The sequence below is a fragment of the Elaeis guineensis genome, chromosome 3, assembly GCF_000442705.2.
Source record: "Elaeis guineensis isolate ETL-2024a chromosome 3, EG11, whole genome shotgun sequence".
Taxonomy (NCBI): domain Eukaryota; kingdom Viridiplantae; phylum Streptophyta; class Magnoliopsida; order Arecales; family Arecaceae; genus Elaeis; species Elaeis guineensis.
In genome coordinates this window covers 111,007,153-111,022,544 of record NC_025995.2, presented here as the reverse complement: position 1 = coordinate 111,022,544, position 15,392 = coordinate 111,007,153, and the positions used below count along the sequence as shown (strand labels likewise).

General features: G+C 45.3%; 1 protein-coding gene across 1 annotated transcript; it reads right to left on the bottom strand.

Annotated features, from left to right (window-relative positions):
- Positions 1-403: 403 nt before the first annotated feature.
- On the bottom strand, positions 404-3,533 carry LOC105040938 (probable 2-carboxy-D-arabinitol-1-phosphatase). Its single transcript, XM_010917700.4, has 7 exons — positions 3,216-3,533; positions 2,443-2,654; positions 1,554-1,673; positions 1,317-1,416; positions 1,093-1,232; positions 916-995; positions 404-695 (listed from the first exon to the last, which is right to left on the bottom strand). The coding sequence occupies exons 1-7, from the start codon at positions 3,355-3,357 to the stop codon at positions 569-571; spliced, it is 921 nt and encodes a 306-aa protein (XP_010916002.1). The 5' UTR covers positions 3,358-3,533; the 3' UTR covers positions 404-568.
- Between the last annotated feature and the right edge of the window lie 11,859 nt (positions 3,534-15,392).

Sequence of the window (15,392 nt, the reverse complement as noted above, 5' to 3'; positions counted from 1 at the left end):
GAATGGCACATGACAGGACTAGTAGTTTAAGTATTACTTGACCTAGGTTTCCTGTCCCACCTTTCAAATTTCATTTACGCCAACTCAAGGTGCAAAGGGTATATATTATGATCTTGAATATAAACATGCTTAATTTGAGAAGAAAATTAGGAACAAATCAACTGAATGCCATAGGGCTACACAAAGCTCCACGACAGCAAATTAGTTGCTTCCAGGAGAATTTCTTCTTACAGGTGACGTAAAGATGTCACTCAGTTTTCTTTGACGCTGCACCTTTTTTCTGGGTATAGACTGCGATAACCAGCACTAATAGGTAGTAGCATTAAGATTTTGCACCTTCTTCACAAGGACTGATTACCCTGCTCTGACCACATCAACAGACAACAAATATTGCAACCAAAACTTCATATTCTAAACAGCTTGCAGCCACTCAAATTTTAAATATTTCCTTATGCTTGTTGCACTCTCAGATTTGTAGGGTACTTGGATTTGCCCTTTATCAAATTTGCTTAACATGGAAAGGACTCAGCTTTATTAAACAAGACAGGTTCATTGATATGCAGACTCTTCAGTATTGATAAATATGATTGCTATACAAGTGGGCTGTCATATTCAAGCACTCAAGCATTGGCTCCCCTCGTCTGTTAAATGAAAATGTAGAAATCCCACCATTATTCACATCAATTGCACGAAACCTACATCACCAAAACAATTTGCACAGTAAGAAATGAGGAAATAACAAAAGAAATTCATTAGAGTATCAATTTGCAACAAGCTATTACCACAGATTTTTACTACCATGAAATAAAGTTGATATGCGCCTAGGAAGGAAAACTTTTACCATAAACTCCAGAAAAAATACTGTTTCATCATACATGACATAAGGTTCCAAGAAATAACTATCAAGAAACTAACCTCTCTGGACCAAGTCCTAGAGCTGTGCAAATGAGTGCCCGCAAAATGGATTTGTGGGTGACTACCAAAAAACTCTCTCCCTGAAGATAAAAGAGAATGGCAATCATGAAAACCGGACACTCAAATATTCATTAACAAAGTCGGGTTCTTGAAGACCCGCACAGAGATTGTACTTACTGGTGTGGACAAAATTTCCTTCCAAGCCTGTCTTGCTGTTACCCATAATCTTCGAATCGGATAAACGCCATCCACATGAAAGTTAGCCGGATCTTCTCTCCATGTGGTATAGAGCTTTGGATATTTCCGTTTAGCATCCGCTGCCTCCAAATTTCAAATATGATTACATAGTGTCATGCATGTATGATCCAAAGACAGAACATGCAGGTAGCTAGCACGCGTACCATTTGTCATTCCTTCTAAAAAGAATAGGTGCGCCTCTTTCAATGAATCAAGAAAAACTAGTGGTTGTTCCCTTCCATTCCATATTATTTCAGCAGTTGACTGTATTAAACACCTATAATTGAGAAAGGAAGAACAATGCCGACCCATGCTTCTGAAATGAATGGATTGTATGATTGAAAATACGAGCAGAAACAAACTACTAGCTACTAGCTTCCATATAGGGGATCAAATTAAACCTTTGCACGTGAGATAGGACTAGAGAAGCAGATGTCAAAACTTATGTCGACCAAAGCATTCCGGCACTTCTCAGCTTGCCTAGCTCCAGTGTCAGTTAATATAGATAAGTTTGAGCTTCCCTACATAAAAAGAAATAAGTAGGTTGGTTACTGAAACTTGAAAATAAGTCTCAACTAACACTAGAAGTCAACCCAATAGCTGAAGTAAATCGCAATTTCGTAACTTAAAAAATGGGCACTTTGCGGGAGATATTAGAAAACCTTTCAATGGTGAATCCTATTTCAGTCCTTGTTTATCAGTATGTCTCATGTTATTAGAAAGTTCCCTCCATCTAACTTCAACTAATTTAAAATACTGTTACTCATGTTGTTGTGGCATTCACAAAGGCCTAAGAAAAACAAAATCAACAGTTGGCTTTGCAAAGATAATTAAAACATCAAACTCATGATGCAACAACATTACATACATGAGGTGAATTACTGATAATATGCATGAATATCAAAGCAAATAGTCAAGCCATGACTGGAACATTAATTGATGTCAAGAGTAACAAATGCTGCTAGTTTTTTCTTTTTTTAGCAATTATATATCATGCAAGAAAGCTTCATGCTTTAGGGTTCAACTTCATCAGACCTCTCATGGGTTATATATCAATACATGTTGCAGCTTCCATCTTAATCTTTGTTCTGCAGATACTTTCTAATACTTTTCGCTTTCACAAGGAAAACTGAAAAATTCTAGGTATTTGAAGTTATGACTGATTGATGACTAAATAGCAGCTACCTGGATAGAACAGATGCGAACGCAAACAGAGTGCAAGTGCTTGAAGAACAACCATGGCCTGGCAATTTAACAGATAAGAATCAAGTTGCTGAGAAGCAAACAAACCTGGACCCGACTTTCTTCATTCCAAGAGCTCAAACCATGCCTTACAAGAGTCACCTTTTTGGAAGACGATAGGAGCTCGTTAGTGAGTGACGTTGTTGCCCCTCTGAAATCATATGCACCACCAGTCATCCAAACCTCGCTTTCAAATTGATCTTCTGCAGGCACATCATTAGAACTTTTTTGGACTTGGCTTGTGAGATCTTCTAATTTGCCTGGCAAAGAATAGAAGAATGTAATCAAAGTATAACAGGGTGAGTAGAGTAGCTGCGTGAACGGGGAAATGTCCATCAGAAACAACAGAAAGAATATTAACACATTAATCCAATAAGAAACAAGTGGTTAGCTAACACATCGATCCGATAGGAAATATTCCAATATAATTAATTGATCAGAACAAGAATAAGGATGCATGCAAACCGCTGCTACAGTCCTCTGGCGAAAGATACGGACGATTTAATCATATAACTGCGGGACAATTTATCAATTTGCTGTCGATTTTTCCCTTGATAGAAGATTGTCAACTGGTTGGATGAAGAATTCTAAAATGATTGTTGAGTTGCCGGAGATTTAGTTGAGGGCTTCATTTGGATAAATAAAGAAGTCCATTTCCCCCCTTGTTATCATCATCTTTGAGGAATCTTTATTTGACAAAAGAGTGGAACCACTAGGCTCACTAAAGGGGTTTAGTCGTTTCGAGCTTTTAGGGGTTTGTCTCCAAATAACACAACGGCTTTTAGGGTAAAAAGAGAAGTAGCGAAAGGGGGGAGAAGTACCGATAGAGTGGGAGGAGGCGTCGGCATGGGAATAGGAGCAGCGGGGGAGGGAGAGGAGCGATCGACGGCGGGGACGATGATACGGCCTGCGAGGACGGAGGGAGCCCAGCGACGGGCCGACGACAAGGGAAACACTACCCATGCAAGCGAAAGGCAGCGGCCGCTCCTGTTACTCGAAATTACTATCGGATGCTTGCTTGCATACAAACACGAATCGCTTCGAAACCGAACCACTCAAAGCTGTTCATGCTCGTCTGGATCATCCGATCTTTCTTTCCTCTTTTTTTTTTTAATTCTTCTTTTGTCAAGGGGTTTTTCGTTATCTTATTTATACCCTATAATAACGGCAAACCAGCTACGCCAAGAGCTGCGAGCCGGAAAGATAGGGAATTTTTACAAGACAGAATTATATTTCATAAAGTTTCCACCATACTAAAATACATATCCTAATTGATGCAATTGCAGTCATTGTAATGGTTGTGGTTATTGTTGTCATGCCCATCAAAAAAAATAAATCCAAAAAAAAGAGCAATATCTTAAATAACAAACTTATATTAGAACTCTATTGTCCATTCATGTTTTGACCGATCTAAAAAGAGATCTACTTGGCTAGATCCTGATCTATCTCTACACACACAAACACTTGGTTAAATTTGATTTCAATGATAGGTGTCCTATATCAATAATCTAAATTGTTAAATATAATCCATCAGTTTCTAGACTATTTATATGTCAAAAATTATGTGAATCGGAGATCTTGGCCCATATATTGAGTGATTACAATATTTATTGGATATAAAATAATCCCAGCCGAAGTTCGTAAAAGGCCGATCCTTCCAAGACTCTTCCGGCTTCCAACTTTGTGTAGCGTCTTTCCGAACTCTCCCGACCGTCCGAGCTTCCATAATACCATCCGGACTTCTCCAATCATGAGCTTCTCCATTCATCTACCGGACTGCTCCAAACGCTCTCTGAACTTCACTTTCAGCCGATTCTCTACAGTGGTCGACTATTCTCCGAATCTCTTTCAGACTTCTCCCGGCCACGATCGACTCCGAACTTCCTCCGGACTTCGTTAATGACCGAATTTCTTCAGCAGCAGGACTTCTACCATAACCAGACTCCATCTAAATTTTTATGGCGGTCGATCGCCCTCCGGATTTCATCCGAGCTCTTACAAGAACCGGATCCCAACCGAATTCCTACAGTGGATGGATCACAGACGAACTTCTACAACAGGACAGGCTCCACCAGTCGGGTCTCTACTCCGAGCTTCTACCGCAAGCGATCTACTCCAAACTTCTACTGCAAGCGGTCTACTCCGAACTTCAAGCGGTCTACTCCAGATCTCTACTGTAAGCGAATTCCATCCGAGTTTCTACTGTAAACGAATTTCTTCCGAACTTCTATTACAGACGGACTTCAGTCGAGCTTTTTGAATAAGCGGTACCCATCCGAACTTCTACAAGAACCGGACTCCATCTGAACTTCCATAGCGGATGGATTTTGGACGAACTTCTACAACGGACGGGCTCCAGCAGCAGGATTTCTACAATGACCGACCGTCTCCAGTGTCTGCCGTACCTCCCCAGCCATCAACCTTCAATAGCGTCAGTCGGACTTCAACAACGCCAACCGGACTTCCATAGGATCCTCCAGACTCCTCCAGCGGACGAACCTCCACAACACCATTCGAAGTCCACTGCCAGTCGATCCTCTGCCGGATTCCTCATGAAACCGGACTTCCCCAACAGAAAGTCTCCGTCCGAGCTTCTACAGCAGATGACTCCCGCCTGCAGCATCAGCGCTCTAGGCACCCGACAATAGTGGACTCATCAGCTACCTCGAAAACATCCGAGCCTCTCTTAGATTGCAGAGACAGAGAGCCATTCCACTCCTTCAGACGTCCCAGTCGAGCTTCAGCCGTCAGGTCCGAACTCTCTAGCAAATCACGACAATGGTCACTACCCCACTCCACTCCCTGTAATAGATTTCATGTGGCCCCACCACTCTCTGGCAAGTTGCGACAACGGACACCACTCCACTCTCCATAACAAACTCCACGTGGCTCCAAATGGCCCATTGACGCCACTACTCTCCGCAACAAACTCCACGTGGCTCCGAACGGCCCACTACCAGGCGGTTACAGACGTCGCTATCAATCAGTTACGCTCTCCATCTATAAAAGGGACCCTCCAGATACGTTCTTCTCTAAGCACTAAACTCTATCTCGAAACTCTGCCAAAATCCCATTTTAGTGCTCCATTTCTGTTGAAGCAGAGTACTGACTTGAGCGTCGGAGGATCTTGCTGGAGTACCTCCAACTCCTGTTTAGACTTTCCTTGCAGGTCCCAGCGGCGGCCGCGGTCATCTCAACTCCAGCTTCTCCGACGTCGGCGGAATTCTGCACCAACAGAATTGGTGCTAGAGGAAGGATGTGTGTCTTCGCAGTACCCTTATTCTTAAACGAGTGCTCAACGGGACTGTCTTCGATCATCTTCTCCGACATCTTCTTCTCCTTCTCCTGCCAAATCTCCACCTGATGCCTCCCCGAAAGGCATCCACCAGGCGATCCACGATCTCTGCAGTCAGATCTTAGCGAGCTCCGCAAGCTCCGATCTCGTCTTCAGTTTTTCAGACTCCTCCTCCGGCAACAGCAGTCGGCATAGAGCAGTTTGACTTGCTGGTTCAGCAGGTCAGGGGCCTCACCGAAGTAGTGCAGGCCATGCAGCAGCAGCAGCAGTAGCCGCAGGCATCAGTGCGGCTGGAAAGAGCATCGTCAGAGTTCCAGAATCCGACAACTGGCTGGGCCACTTGGGCAAGTCGCCTTGTCTTCCCCAGAAAGGGGAAGCAGAAGGCGGAGAGCCCACCATCCGATCACGATTCCACCCTCGGAGAGTCCCTACCTCCGTTCCACCAGAAGACCCTTGAGACTCGTAGTCGAGAGGACCTCCTGGATCAAAGATTTCGGGAGATGAACAGGTGGATCGAAGAGCTCTGTCATGCTCCCACTGCTTACGGTGAGGACATTTGCACTGACCTTCCTTTTTCTCAAATGATCATGCAGAAACCAATCTCGCCGAACTTCAAGCTCCCCCAATTTGAGAGCTACGACGGGACCTCAGATCCAGTTGACCACCTGGAGGCCTTTCGGACAATGATGCTGCTCCATGACGTGCCAGACGCCATCCTGTGCCGAGCTTTTCTGTCTACCTTGAAGAGAGCAGCAAGAAATTGGTACTCGGTACTGAAGTCAGGTACTATCTTCTCCTTTGATCAGATGAGCCACCAATTCGTTGCTCATTTCGTCAGCAGCCGATGCCCTCGGAGAGGTTCGGAGTCCCTCATCAACATCAAGCAAAAGGAGAGAGAATCCATCCGAGCTTACGTCAACCATTTTAACGTCGCCGCATTGGAGGTCCGAAACTTGGATCAATCGATCGCAATGGCCGCTCTGAAGGGCGGTCTCCAAAAGAACGATCTTCTATTTTTTCTGGAAAAGAAGTATCCTAGGGACTTTGCTGATTTGCTGGCTCGGACCGAAGGATATGTCCGAGCAGAAGAAGTCTTCAAGATGAAGGACGAGGAGGCCGCAAAGGAGCGGCAAGCGGGAGACTCCAGCAAGCCCGCAGTTGAAAAAGGGCCGAGTGAAGCTCAGCCACGTTCTCAAACTCCCTCCGGACATAAGCGTGTCTAGACTCCTCCCCAGGCTCATAGGCAGAGAAGCCCAGACCGTAGAGTTCGGTGGGACTCTCCCCCAGGAAGATTCCACAGCTACGCCCCACTCAACACATCGAACACCCAAGTGCTGATGGAGGTCAGGGAGTAGCTACCGAGGCCGGAAAGGATGCGCACACATCCCGGGAAGTGCAACCCTAACAAGTTCTGCCTCTATCATCGTGACCACGGCCACGACACGGAGGAGTGCATTCAGCTCCGAGACGAGATCGAGGAGCTCATCAGACGGAGTCGGCTCGATAGATTCATTCGACGCCGACCTGAAGGTAGGAAAAATCGATCGAGGGCCCTGCCGCAATCAGAGCCGCCAAGGAGGGAGGAGCAGCCTGAAGATCGGCCTCCAATTGAGATCATCAACTCTATCTCTGGAGGATCCTGACGGGGAGCAGACCTTCCATGGCTATGGGATTCGAAAAATCTACAAATGTATTACCAATAACTTTGCCTTAAATAAAAGTTTCATTCATATTTGCATATCTTTTCTTTTAGCATGAGCTAATAACGGCAGGGAGTAGCTCCTTCCGACAATCGAAACTAAGTGTGTTAAAAACAGGAGGAGAACTTCGTCCTAACATGAGCAAAGTCGAAGGTCCGGTTATTTAAAGATCGGATGGAGGGAGAGGTCCTTACAACGGTCCTTATGTGCCCCCACAGCCATGTTAGGAACAGGAGGAGAACCTCATCCTAACATGAGCAAAGTCGAAGGCCCGATTATTTAAAGATCGGATGGGGGGAGAGGTCCTTACAACGGTCCTTATGTGCCCCCACAGCCATGTTAGGAACAGGAGGAGAACCTCGTCCTAACATGAGCAAAATCGAAGTTTCGGTTATTTAAAGATCGGATAGGGGGAGAGGCTCTTACAACAGCCCTTATGTGCCCCCACAACCATGTTAGGAACAGGAGGAGAATCTCGTCCTAACATGAGCAAAATCGAAGGTCCGATTATTTAAAGATCGGATGGGGAGAGAGACCCTTACAATGATCCTTATGTGCCCCCACAGCCATGTTAGGAATAGGAGGAGAACCTCGTCCTAACATGAGCAAAGTCGAAGGTCCGATTATCTAGAGACTGGATAAGGGGAGAGGCCCTTGCTACGGCCCTTATGTGCCCCCACAGTTCTGTTAGGAACAGGAGGAGAAGCTCATCCTAACATGAGCTGAAATTGACTGTGTCGGAAATAGGAGGAGAACCTCATCCTGACACAAATGAAGACCCGATTGATTAAGATCGGATGAGGAGGAAAGCCTCCTCAACGGCTCCTCTACACTCCCACGACCCCATTAAGAGTAGAGAAAAAACCCTCGTCCAAATATAAAAAAAAAAGAGGGAGATAAAAAGAAAAAGCGACGAACTACACCAGTGATAAGGAAAAAACAAACTACATCAAAGACACAAGGAACCTCATCTCAATGAGGAAGGAGACTCTTATCAAAAACCCTCAGTCTCTAAGAGGAAACTCAACACAGGCCGAGAAAAAATCGACCTCCTCAAGGTAACGAGAAGTTCGGACCCCCAAGTTAGAGCACCGAAAGGAAGCATCAAACTCAAATGGCTTCGAAAAGACCTACGATCATGAACAAAAAGGGCAAATCAACACGGCGACGATCAGGAACCTTCAAACAACGTCGACATCGAACAAGATAAAAGACAAAAGAAGTTCGGTAAACAACAACTCAAAGCAAGAATAGATGAGGTAATGAGAAAAATTTCTTTTCATTTTATTAGTAAAGTGTGCATTACAAAGCCTTAGAAGGCCAAGACTCAAGGGACCTCGTCTCAACGAAGAAGAAAATTCTCGTCGAAAATTTCCAGTCCCTAAGGGCAAATCAACACGGCAACGATCAGGAACCTTCAAACAACGTCGACATCGAACAAGACAAAAGATAAAAGAAGTTCGGTTAATGACGACTGAATGCAAGAATAGACAAGGTAATAGAAATTTTTTTTTTATTTCATTAGTGAAGTGTACATTACAAAGCCTTTGAAGACCAAAAAAGAAAAACGATAAGAAAAGAAAAAGAATACATGGAAGAACAAAAGGTAAAAGAAGCTCTAAGGAAGCTCGGCTTCTTCCAACTTCGAGCTCTCGATTTCAGTCATTATTAGGGATTGCTTTAAGTTTTTAACTTTTTCTTCAAGTTCCATCTTTCTTAGCAGCATCTTCCGATACATCTGATGGAACCGTCGGCTTTCGCCCTCCAACTTTCGAAGCTTCTTCCTCAGAACCTCAGACTCCGCCTCGGCATCCTTGACCACCGGCTGTTTGTAGGCCAGCTGAATCTTCAGCTGCTGCTATTCGATCTTCTCCTGCCCAAGGGCTACAGACAGTTCTTCCATGGTCCCCCTCAAGAAGTGGAGCTCGTCAGAGCCTTGTGCAGAGACGGCCTGGACTCTCTCAAACAACTGCCTCTAAAGGTGGACAACTTCATCGGTCGCCGTCTTGAGCTTCCTTCGGCAGTCATCTATTTGCCCGCACCAGTCAACTCGGTAGGCGTTATAGTTCACCTCGATGTCCTGCAACTGCTTCTGAAGATCGGAGAATTTCTTCGACCAGTCTCGATCGTGGTCGGCCAGAGTTGCGAGTCAGGATGAGCTCCCTTCCAACTGACCGATCTTCTCCCATGCAGCCACCAGCTCAACTTCAAGAGAGCTGATCTTGAAAGCCTGAGTCCAAGATCGATCGCTGGCGCATTTTCGGAGTTTCTCAAGCTTTGCCACGAAGTCGGCCTTCCTCCGGATGTATTCCATGAAATCTTTTTTGTGGAGGCCCCGAAATCGAGTAGCCTCCGCAGTGACTTCCGAATGGCTCTTCCTCAGTCGGTGAAGTTCATCATCTAGCTTCTTGGATTTCTTCATCAAGTGACAAACTTTCCTTCTGAGGTCCCGGATCATCGACTTCAGAGGAATCCCCTATGGTAGGGGAAGAGTTTCGGCAGGGTACTGTCGTTGGGAGACAAGAGCATCACAACTCAAATTAGTGCAAGAAGACAAAAGAGAAGGAAAAGAATGCAGAAGAAGAAAAAGAAGCTCTCTGTAAAGAAGAGTCCGATTTCATTAATTAAATAGTTTTTAAGTATAAGAGAATGAAAAAAAATCGCTACAAAGGAAAAATACAAAATTAGAGGTTTCGAACCTCTGGGACAGAAGTAGAGAGGCTTGGCGCCCCCGGAAGGTCGGTCGCGACAGCCGCGGTAGTCAAAGAGGTCCCAACTAGAGGAAGACCGGTAGCGGCTTCGAAAGGTTCGACTTCATCGTCGGATGCCTCATCCAGAAAGCCGAGGTCTAATTTGAAAAACTTTTCGACCACCTTCTTTTGGCAGAGCTCGAAGTCCTTGATGAAGGCATCCTGACCGAACTGGACCTGCAGATCCTCCATCTCGGAGGAGGTCTTGAACTCCTCCACTGCTCGGGCCCCTGCCTCGGAGACTAGGGACAGGATCTGCGCTTTCAGCTCGGAGACCTGCGCCTTCAGTTCGGAGACCTCGATCTCTGCCTTCTTTGTTTCCTCCTCCAAGGCGGCCCTCAGGTCGGACGAGGTTTGTCCCTCCTTCTGCAGTGCCTCCTGAAGACTTGCGACCTCGACGATCTTCTCCTTGAGGCGGGCGGTCTCAGCCAGGCGACCTTCCTCTGCCTGGGCTACCTCCCTCTTGGCGTTCTTCATTGCCTCGACGTTGGCGATGAGCTGGTGTCCAATCTGCAAGAGCGGCCAGGGAGTCAATATAAAAGCTAAGGAGTAAACTAAGTAAAGAAGCAAGAAGAAGAAAAAAATAAATTGACCTACCTCGAGAAAGAATCCCACAGAGTCCCAGACCCACTGCTCAGGATCAGCATGGACGATCCTGTGGACGATCTCGAACAGAATGTACCCTTCGACCAGCCTCTTTATTAAGTCCCTATTGTTGAAGGGATTTTTCCCCAGTTCTTCCTCGGAGCCGTCGGCCCCTTCGATGGCAGCCTTGCAACTGCGGCTCTTGCAGGCCAGGGTCTTCTTCCACCTCCTCCTTTTAGCCCCTGATGCCCCCTCGGGACGAGCCTCTGGAGCGGGAACCTCAGCTGGGGGGCTCCGTGAAGAGGCTCGGGGGACTTCGGGCTCGACGTCAGAGAGGGCATCGACGACAACGGCCACCTGAGCAGGCACGATCGAGCTCGTCTCTTCTATCCTAGCTCTCTTCGCCGACCCCGAAGTCCGACGGTGCCTTTTCACTTGTGGGTCTTGAGACCCTGGGCTAACCTCCGAGCCACGCCTGTGTTCATGTCTGTAATAAAAGAAGATCGACACGGCTCAGAAATAGAATAAGAGAAAGGAGAAGCAGCAATATATATATATATATATATATATATATATATATATATATAATAATGATAGTACTGGCGAGGTTAAGAGGGCTCGGGCCGACATTGAATAAGAGTTGTTCCTTCAGAAGGTCAAAGAGAAAGGGGGCTGGATAGGCCTCGAGCTTATTGGAGACTTCGAGGTCGTCCCTTCCCAGGCTAGAAGCCCGACGGACGGAATCCCCTAGAGAGCCCCGGGGGGTAATCTCAGCTTCAAGGTCAGGCATCGGACGTAGAAGTACCTCTCCTTCCAGTTGTGAATAGAAGAGGGGACGCCTTTCAACAATCCTTTTCTACCGAACTGGGAGGAGAAGTACCACCAGTCCTTTGCCGAAAGATGACGCTTGAAAGTATAGAAATTCCTAAACAAAGAAAGGGTTGGCTGGACTTCGGCTAGGCGACAGAAGGAAAGAAACCCTATCAGAAATCTAAAGGAGTTCGGCACTACAGAAACTAAAGAAATGTTTAAAAAATGAAAGAAAGCGATGATAAAAGGCGGGATCGAAAGTCGAAGCCCGACGCGGAAAGCTTCTTGGTATAAACAGAAACAGCCAGGGGGAGGAGCGCTAGCCCGGCCACTTGGTCCGGGAAATTTCAGCTCGTACTCCGGAGGAACCCCGTACTAAATCCTAATCAGTGAGAGTTCCTCCAAAGTTAGAGAGCTGGGGATGGTGTCTGGTACAAAGACCAGATGAGGTTCTTCTACAGAGCTAGGGTTTTGTGAGACTGGACGGAAGAACTCCTAGAACTGCTAGAGGAGAAAGTGTTGGAGGATATTTTGAATCAAGTGAAAATCCTAAAAATCCCAAAAAAATTAAAAAAAATAAGAGATGGGGCGCTCGCGAAAAACTGAACAGGCAGAATGTAAAGGAGGAAAAACGAAAGAAGAACAGCAGGGAAGAAAAAAAAAGAGAGAAGAGGGAAGTTCTGGAACTAACCTAGGCTGGTCTGAGAGATGCAGAGATGGGGATCGACTCGAAGAACGCCTAAGGCCGAAAGGGATGGAACTCTCGGGGAAGAAGAAGGGCACCAACAGGACTCTCAGGCAAAGTGAAATCTCTGGAAGAGGGGAGTGGGTTTAAATAGGCAACAGGGCCCGACGCAGTAATGATTGTGGATCTCCTCTGACCGTCCTATACTCGTCGCGTGTCCCACTCACCATGGTAGGTGGCTGAAAGTGGTTGACAGCTGACAGAACCATTATTACATCATACCTAGAGTAACGCTCCGACAGAAATTCTGAAAAAATCTTTTCGGATCGTCTTGATTTGAAAAGACTCCAGCACTAGCACGCCAAATGCCAAAATATCTGAAAACAACCGAGTACGGAAATCGAAGGAGGCAACTTCGACTGTAAAAATTTCTCTGTACTTCCTTCATTCGGAATCCGAACTCGAAAGTAGGGGGATTGGTGTTGGGTATAAAATAACCCTAGCCGAAGTTCGTAAAAGGCCGACCCTTCCAGGGCTCTTCCGACTTTCAACCTTGTGTGGCGTCTTTTCGAACTCCTCCGACCATCCGAGCTTCCATAATACCATCCGAACTTTTCCAATCATGAGCTTCTCCATTCATCTACCGGACTGCTCCAAATGCTCTCTGAACTTCACTTTCAGTCGATTCTCTACATTGATCGACTATTCTTCGAATCTCTTCCAGACTTATTCCAGCCACGATCGACTCCGAACTTCCTCCAAACTTCGTTAATGACCGAGCTTCTTCAACAGCAGGACTTCTACCGTAACCAGACTCTATCTAAGTATTTACGGTGGTCGACCGCCCTCCGAATTTCATCCGAGCTTTTATAAGAGTCAGATCCCAGCCGAATTCCTACAGTGGATGGATCACAGACGAACTTCTACAACAGGACAGGCTCCATCAGTCGGGTCTTTACTCCGAGCTTCTACCGCAAGCGGTCTACTCCGAACTTCTACTGCAAGCGATCTACTCCGAACTTCTACTGCAAGCAGTCTACTCCGGATCTCTACTGTAAGCGAATTCCATTCGAGCTTCTATTGTAAACGAATTCTTTCCGAACTTCTATTACAGGCGGACTTCAGCCGAGCTTCTTCAATAAGCGGTCCCCATCCGGACTTCTACAAGAATCGGACTCCGTCTGAACTTTCATAGTGGATGGATTCTGGACGAACTTTTACAACGGACGGGCTCCAGCAGTTGGATTTCTACAGCGGCCGACCGCCTCCAGTGTCTGCCGTACCTCCCCAGCCATCAACTTTCAATAGCGTCAGCCAGACTTCAACAACGCCAACCGGACTTTCACAGGATCCTCCAGACTCCTCCAGCGGATGAACCTCCACAACGCCATCCGAAGTCCACTGTCGGTCGATCCTCTGTCGAATTTCTCATGAAACCGGACTTTCCCAACATAAAATCTTCGTCCGAGCTTCCACAGCAGATGACTCTCGCCTGCAGCATCAGCGCTCTAGGCACCCGACAACAGTGGACTCATCAGCTTCCTCGAAAACATCCGAGCCTCTCTTAGATTGCAGAGATAGAGAGCCATTCCGCTTCTTCAGACGTCCCAGCCGAGCTTCAACCGTCAGGCCCGAACTCTCTGGCAAGTCACGACCATGACCACTACCCCACTCCACTCCCTGTAACAGATTCCATGTGGCTCCACCTCTCTCTGGCAAGTCGCGACAACAGACACCACTCCACTCTCTATAACAAACTCCACGTGGCTCTGAACGGCCCACTGACGCCACTACTCTCCGCAACAAACTCCGTATGGCTCCGAACTGCCCACTACCAAGCGGTTACAGACGTCGCTGTCAATCAGTTACGCTCTCCATTTATAAAAGGGATCCCCAGATACGTTCTTCTCTAAGCTCGAAACTCTATCTCGAAACTCTGCCAAAATCTCATTTGAGTACTCCATTTCTGTTGAAGCAGAGTACTGACTTGAGCGTCGGAGGATCTTGCCGGAGCACCTCCAACTTCGGTTTAGACTTCCCTTGCAGGTCCCGACGGCGGCCGCGGTCATCTCAACTCCAGCTTCTCCGACGTTGGCAGAATTCTGCACCAACAATATTGAACAGTTGAAATAGTGTGAAATTATATATATATATATATATATATATATATATATATATATATATATATATATATATATATATATATATATATATATATATAACGATATTTGATGCTTAAGTAGTTTAGCAATAATAAATTGTATCGATTTGGATCATTGATATGGAATCCCATTATTCTATCTAAACTTGATAGAATTTATCAGAGATCTGCTCTAGCGTAGGCAAGTATATATTGTAGTTTAATGAGTTATTTGACATCCTAAGATCTTCTTAAAGTCACAAGTATAACTTCTGGACATGTTATGGTTTGATGAGTTGCATTCTGTACTATTCTTAAATGTTGTTTCATAAGTTCTTCTAAAAAGGAAACTTGATATATGCTTTAAAATTTTTGCATTAAAATTTTATGGTATTTAAGTTTTTATCGAATCCACTGTCATAATCCCAAAAGTGCATACGAGGATGAGAGAGAGGGAGATAGAAAATCGTAGAAAAAAAAGATCCAATGTTTTTATTATCCGCTTAAGGATCGGATCCCACAAACCCTTGTTCTCCCTATGTCCCTTTCTCCCAGCCCGGTGCTCTCTTTTAGATGATCTTTCTAGATTCAACGGGTCCAATGCTCCAAATAAATCATTTGTGAAAATTAGATAAGCAAATTAGAATTGATTTGTACTTTGGAGGTCGTTTGGTTGCATATAATTCGATTGCAATAAATTCATTTACAAACCATAGCTCAATTGCCTGCGATTCTAAAAAGGAGTCTCGTTTGTTTGTTTGTAATTAAAATTTACCAACATAATTACAATTATTCATTTGTTTGATGTGGAAAAATTATCGTTATCTTAAAATTGAACTAGTAATGTTATCTCTGAGAAACAATAAACTACACACCTTTTTTATTACAGTATAACAAAATTTAATATTGCTATTAAATTTTCATAGGATTGGTGTAACACTAATTATAATAAAATAAGGATACAATAGAGACGAAGAATTGGAATGGTTAGAGCTTTGAGAGGAACCCTTTCAAAGGAATTTCTCAATTTCAA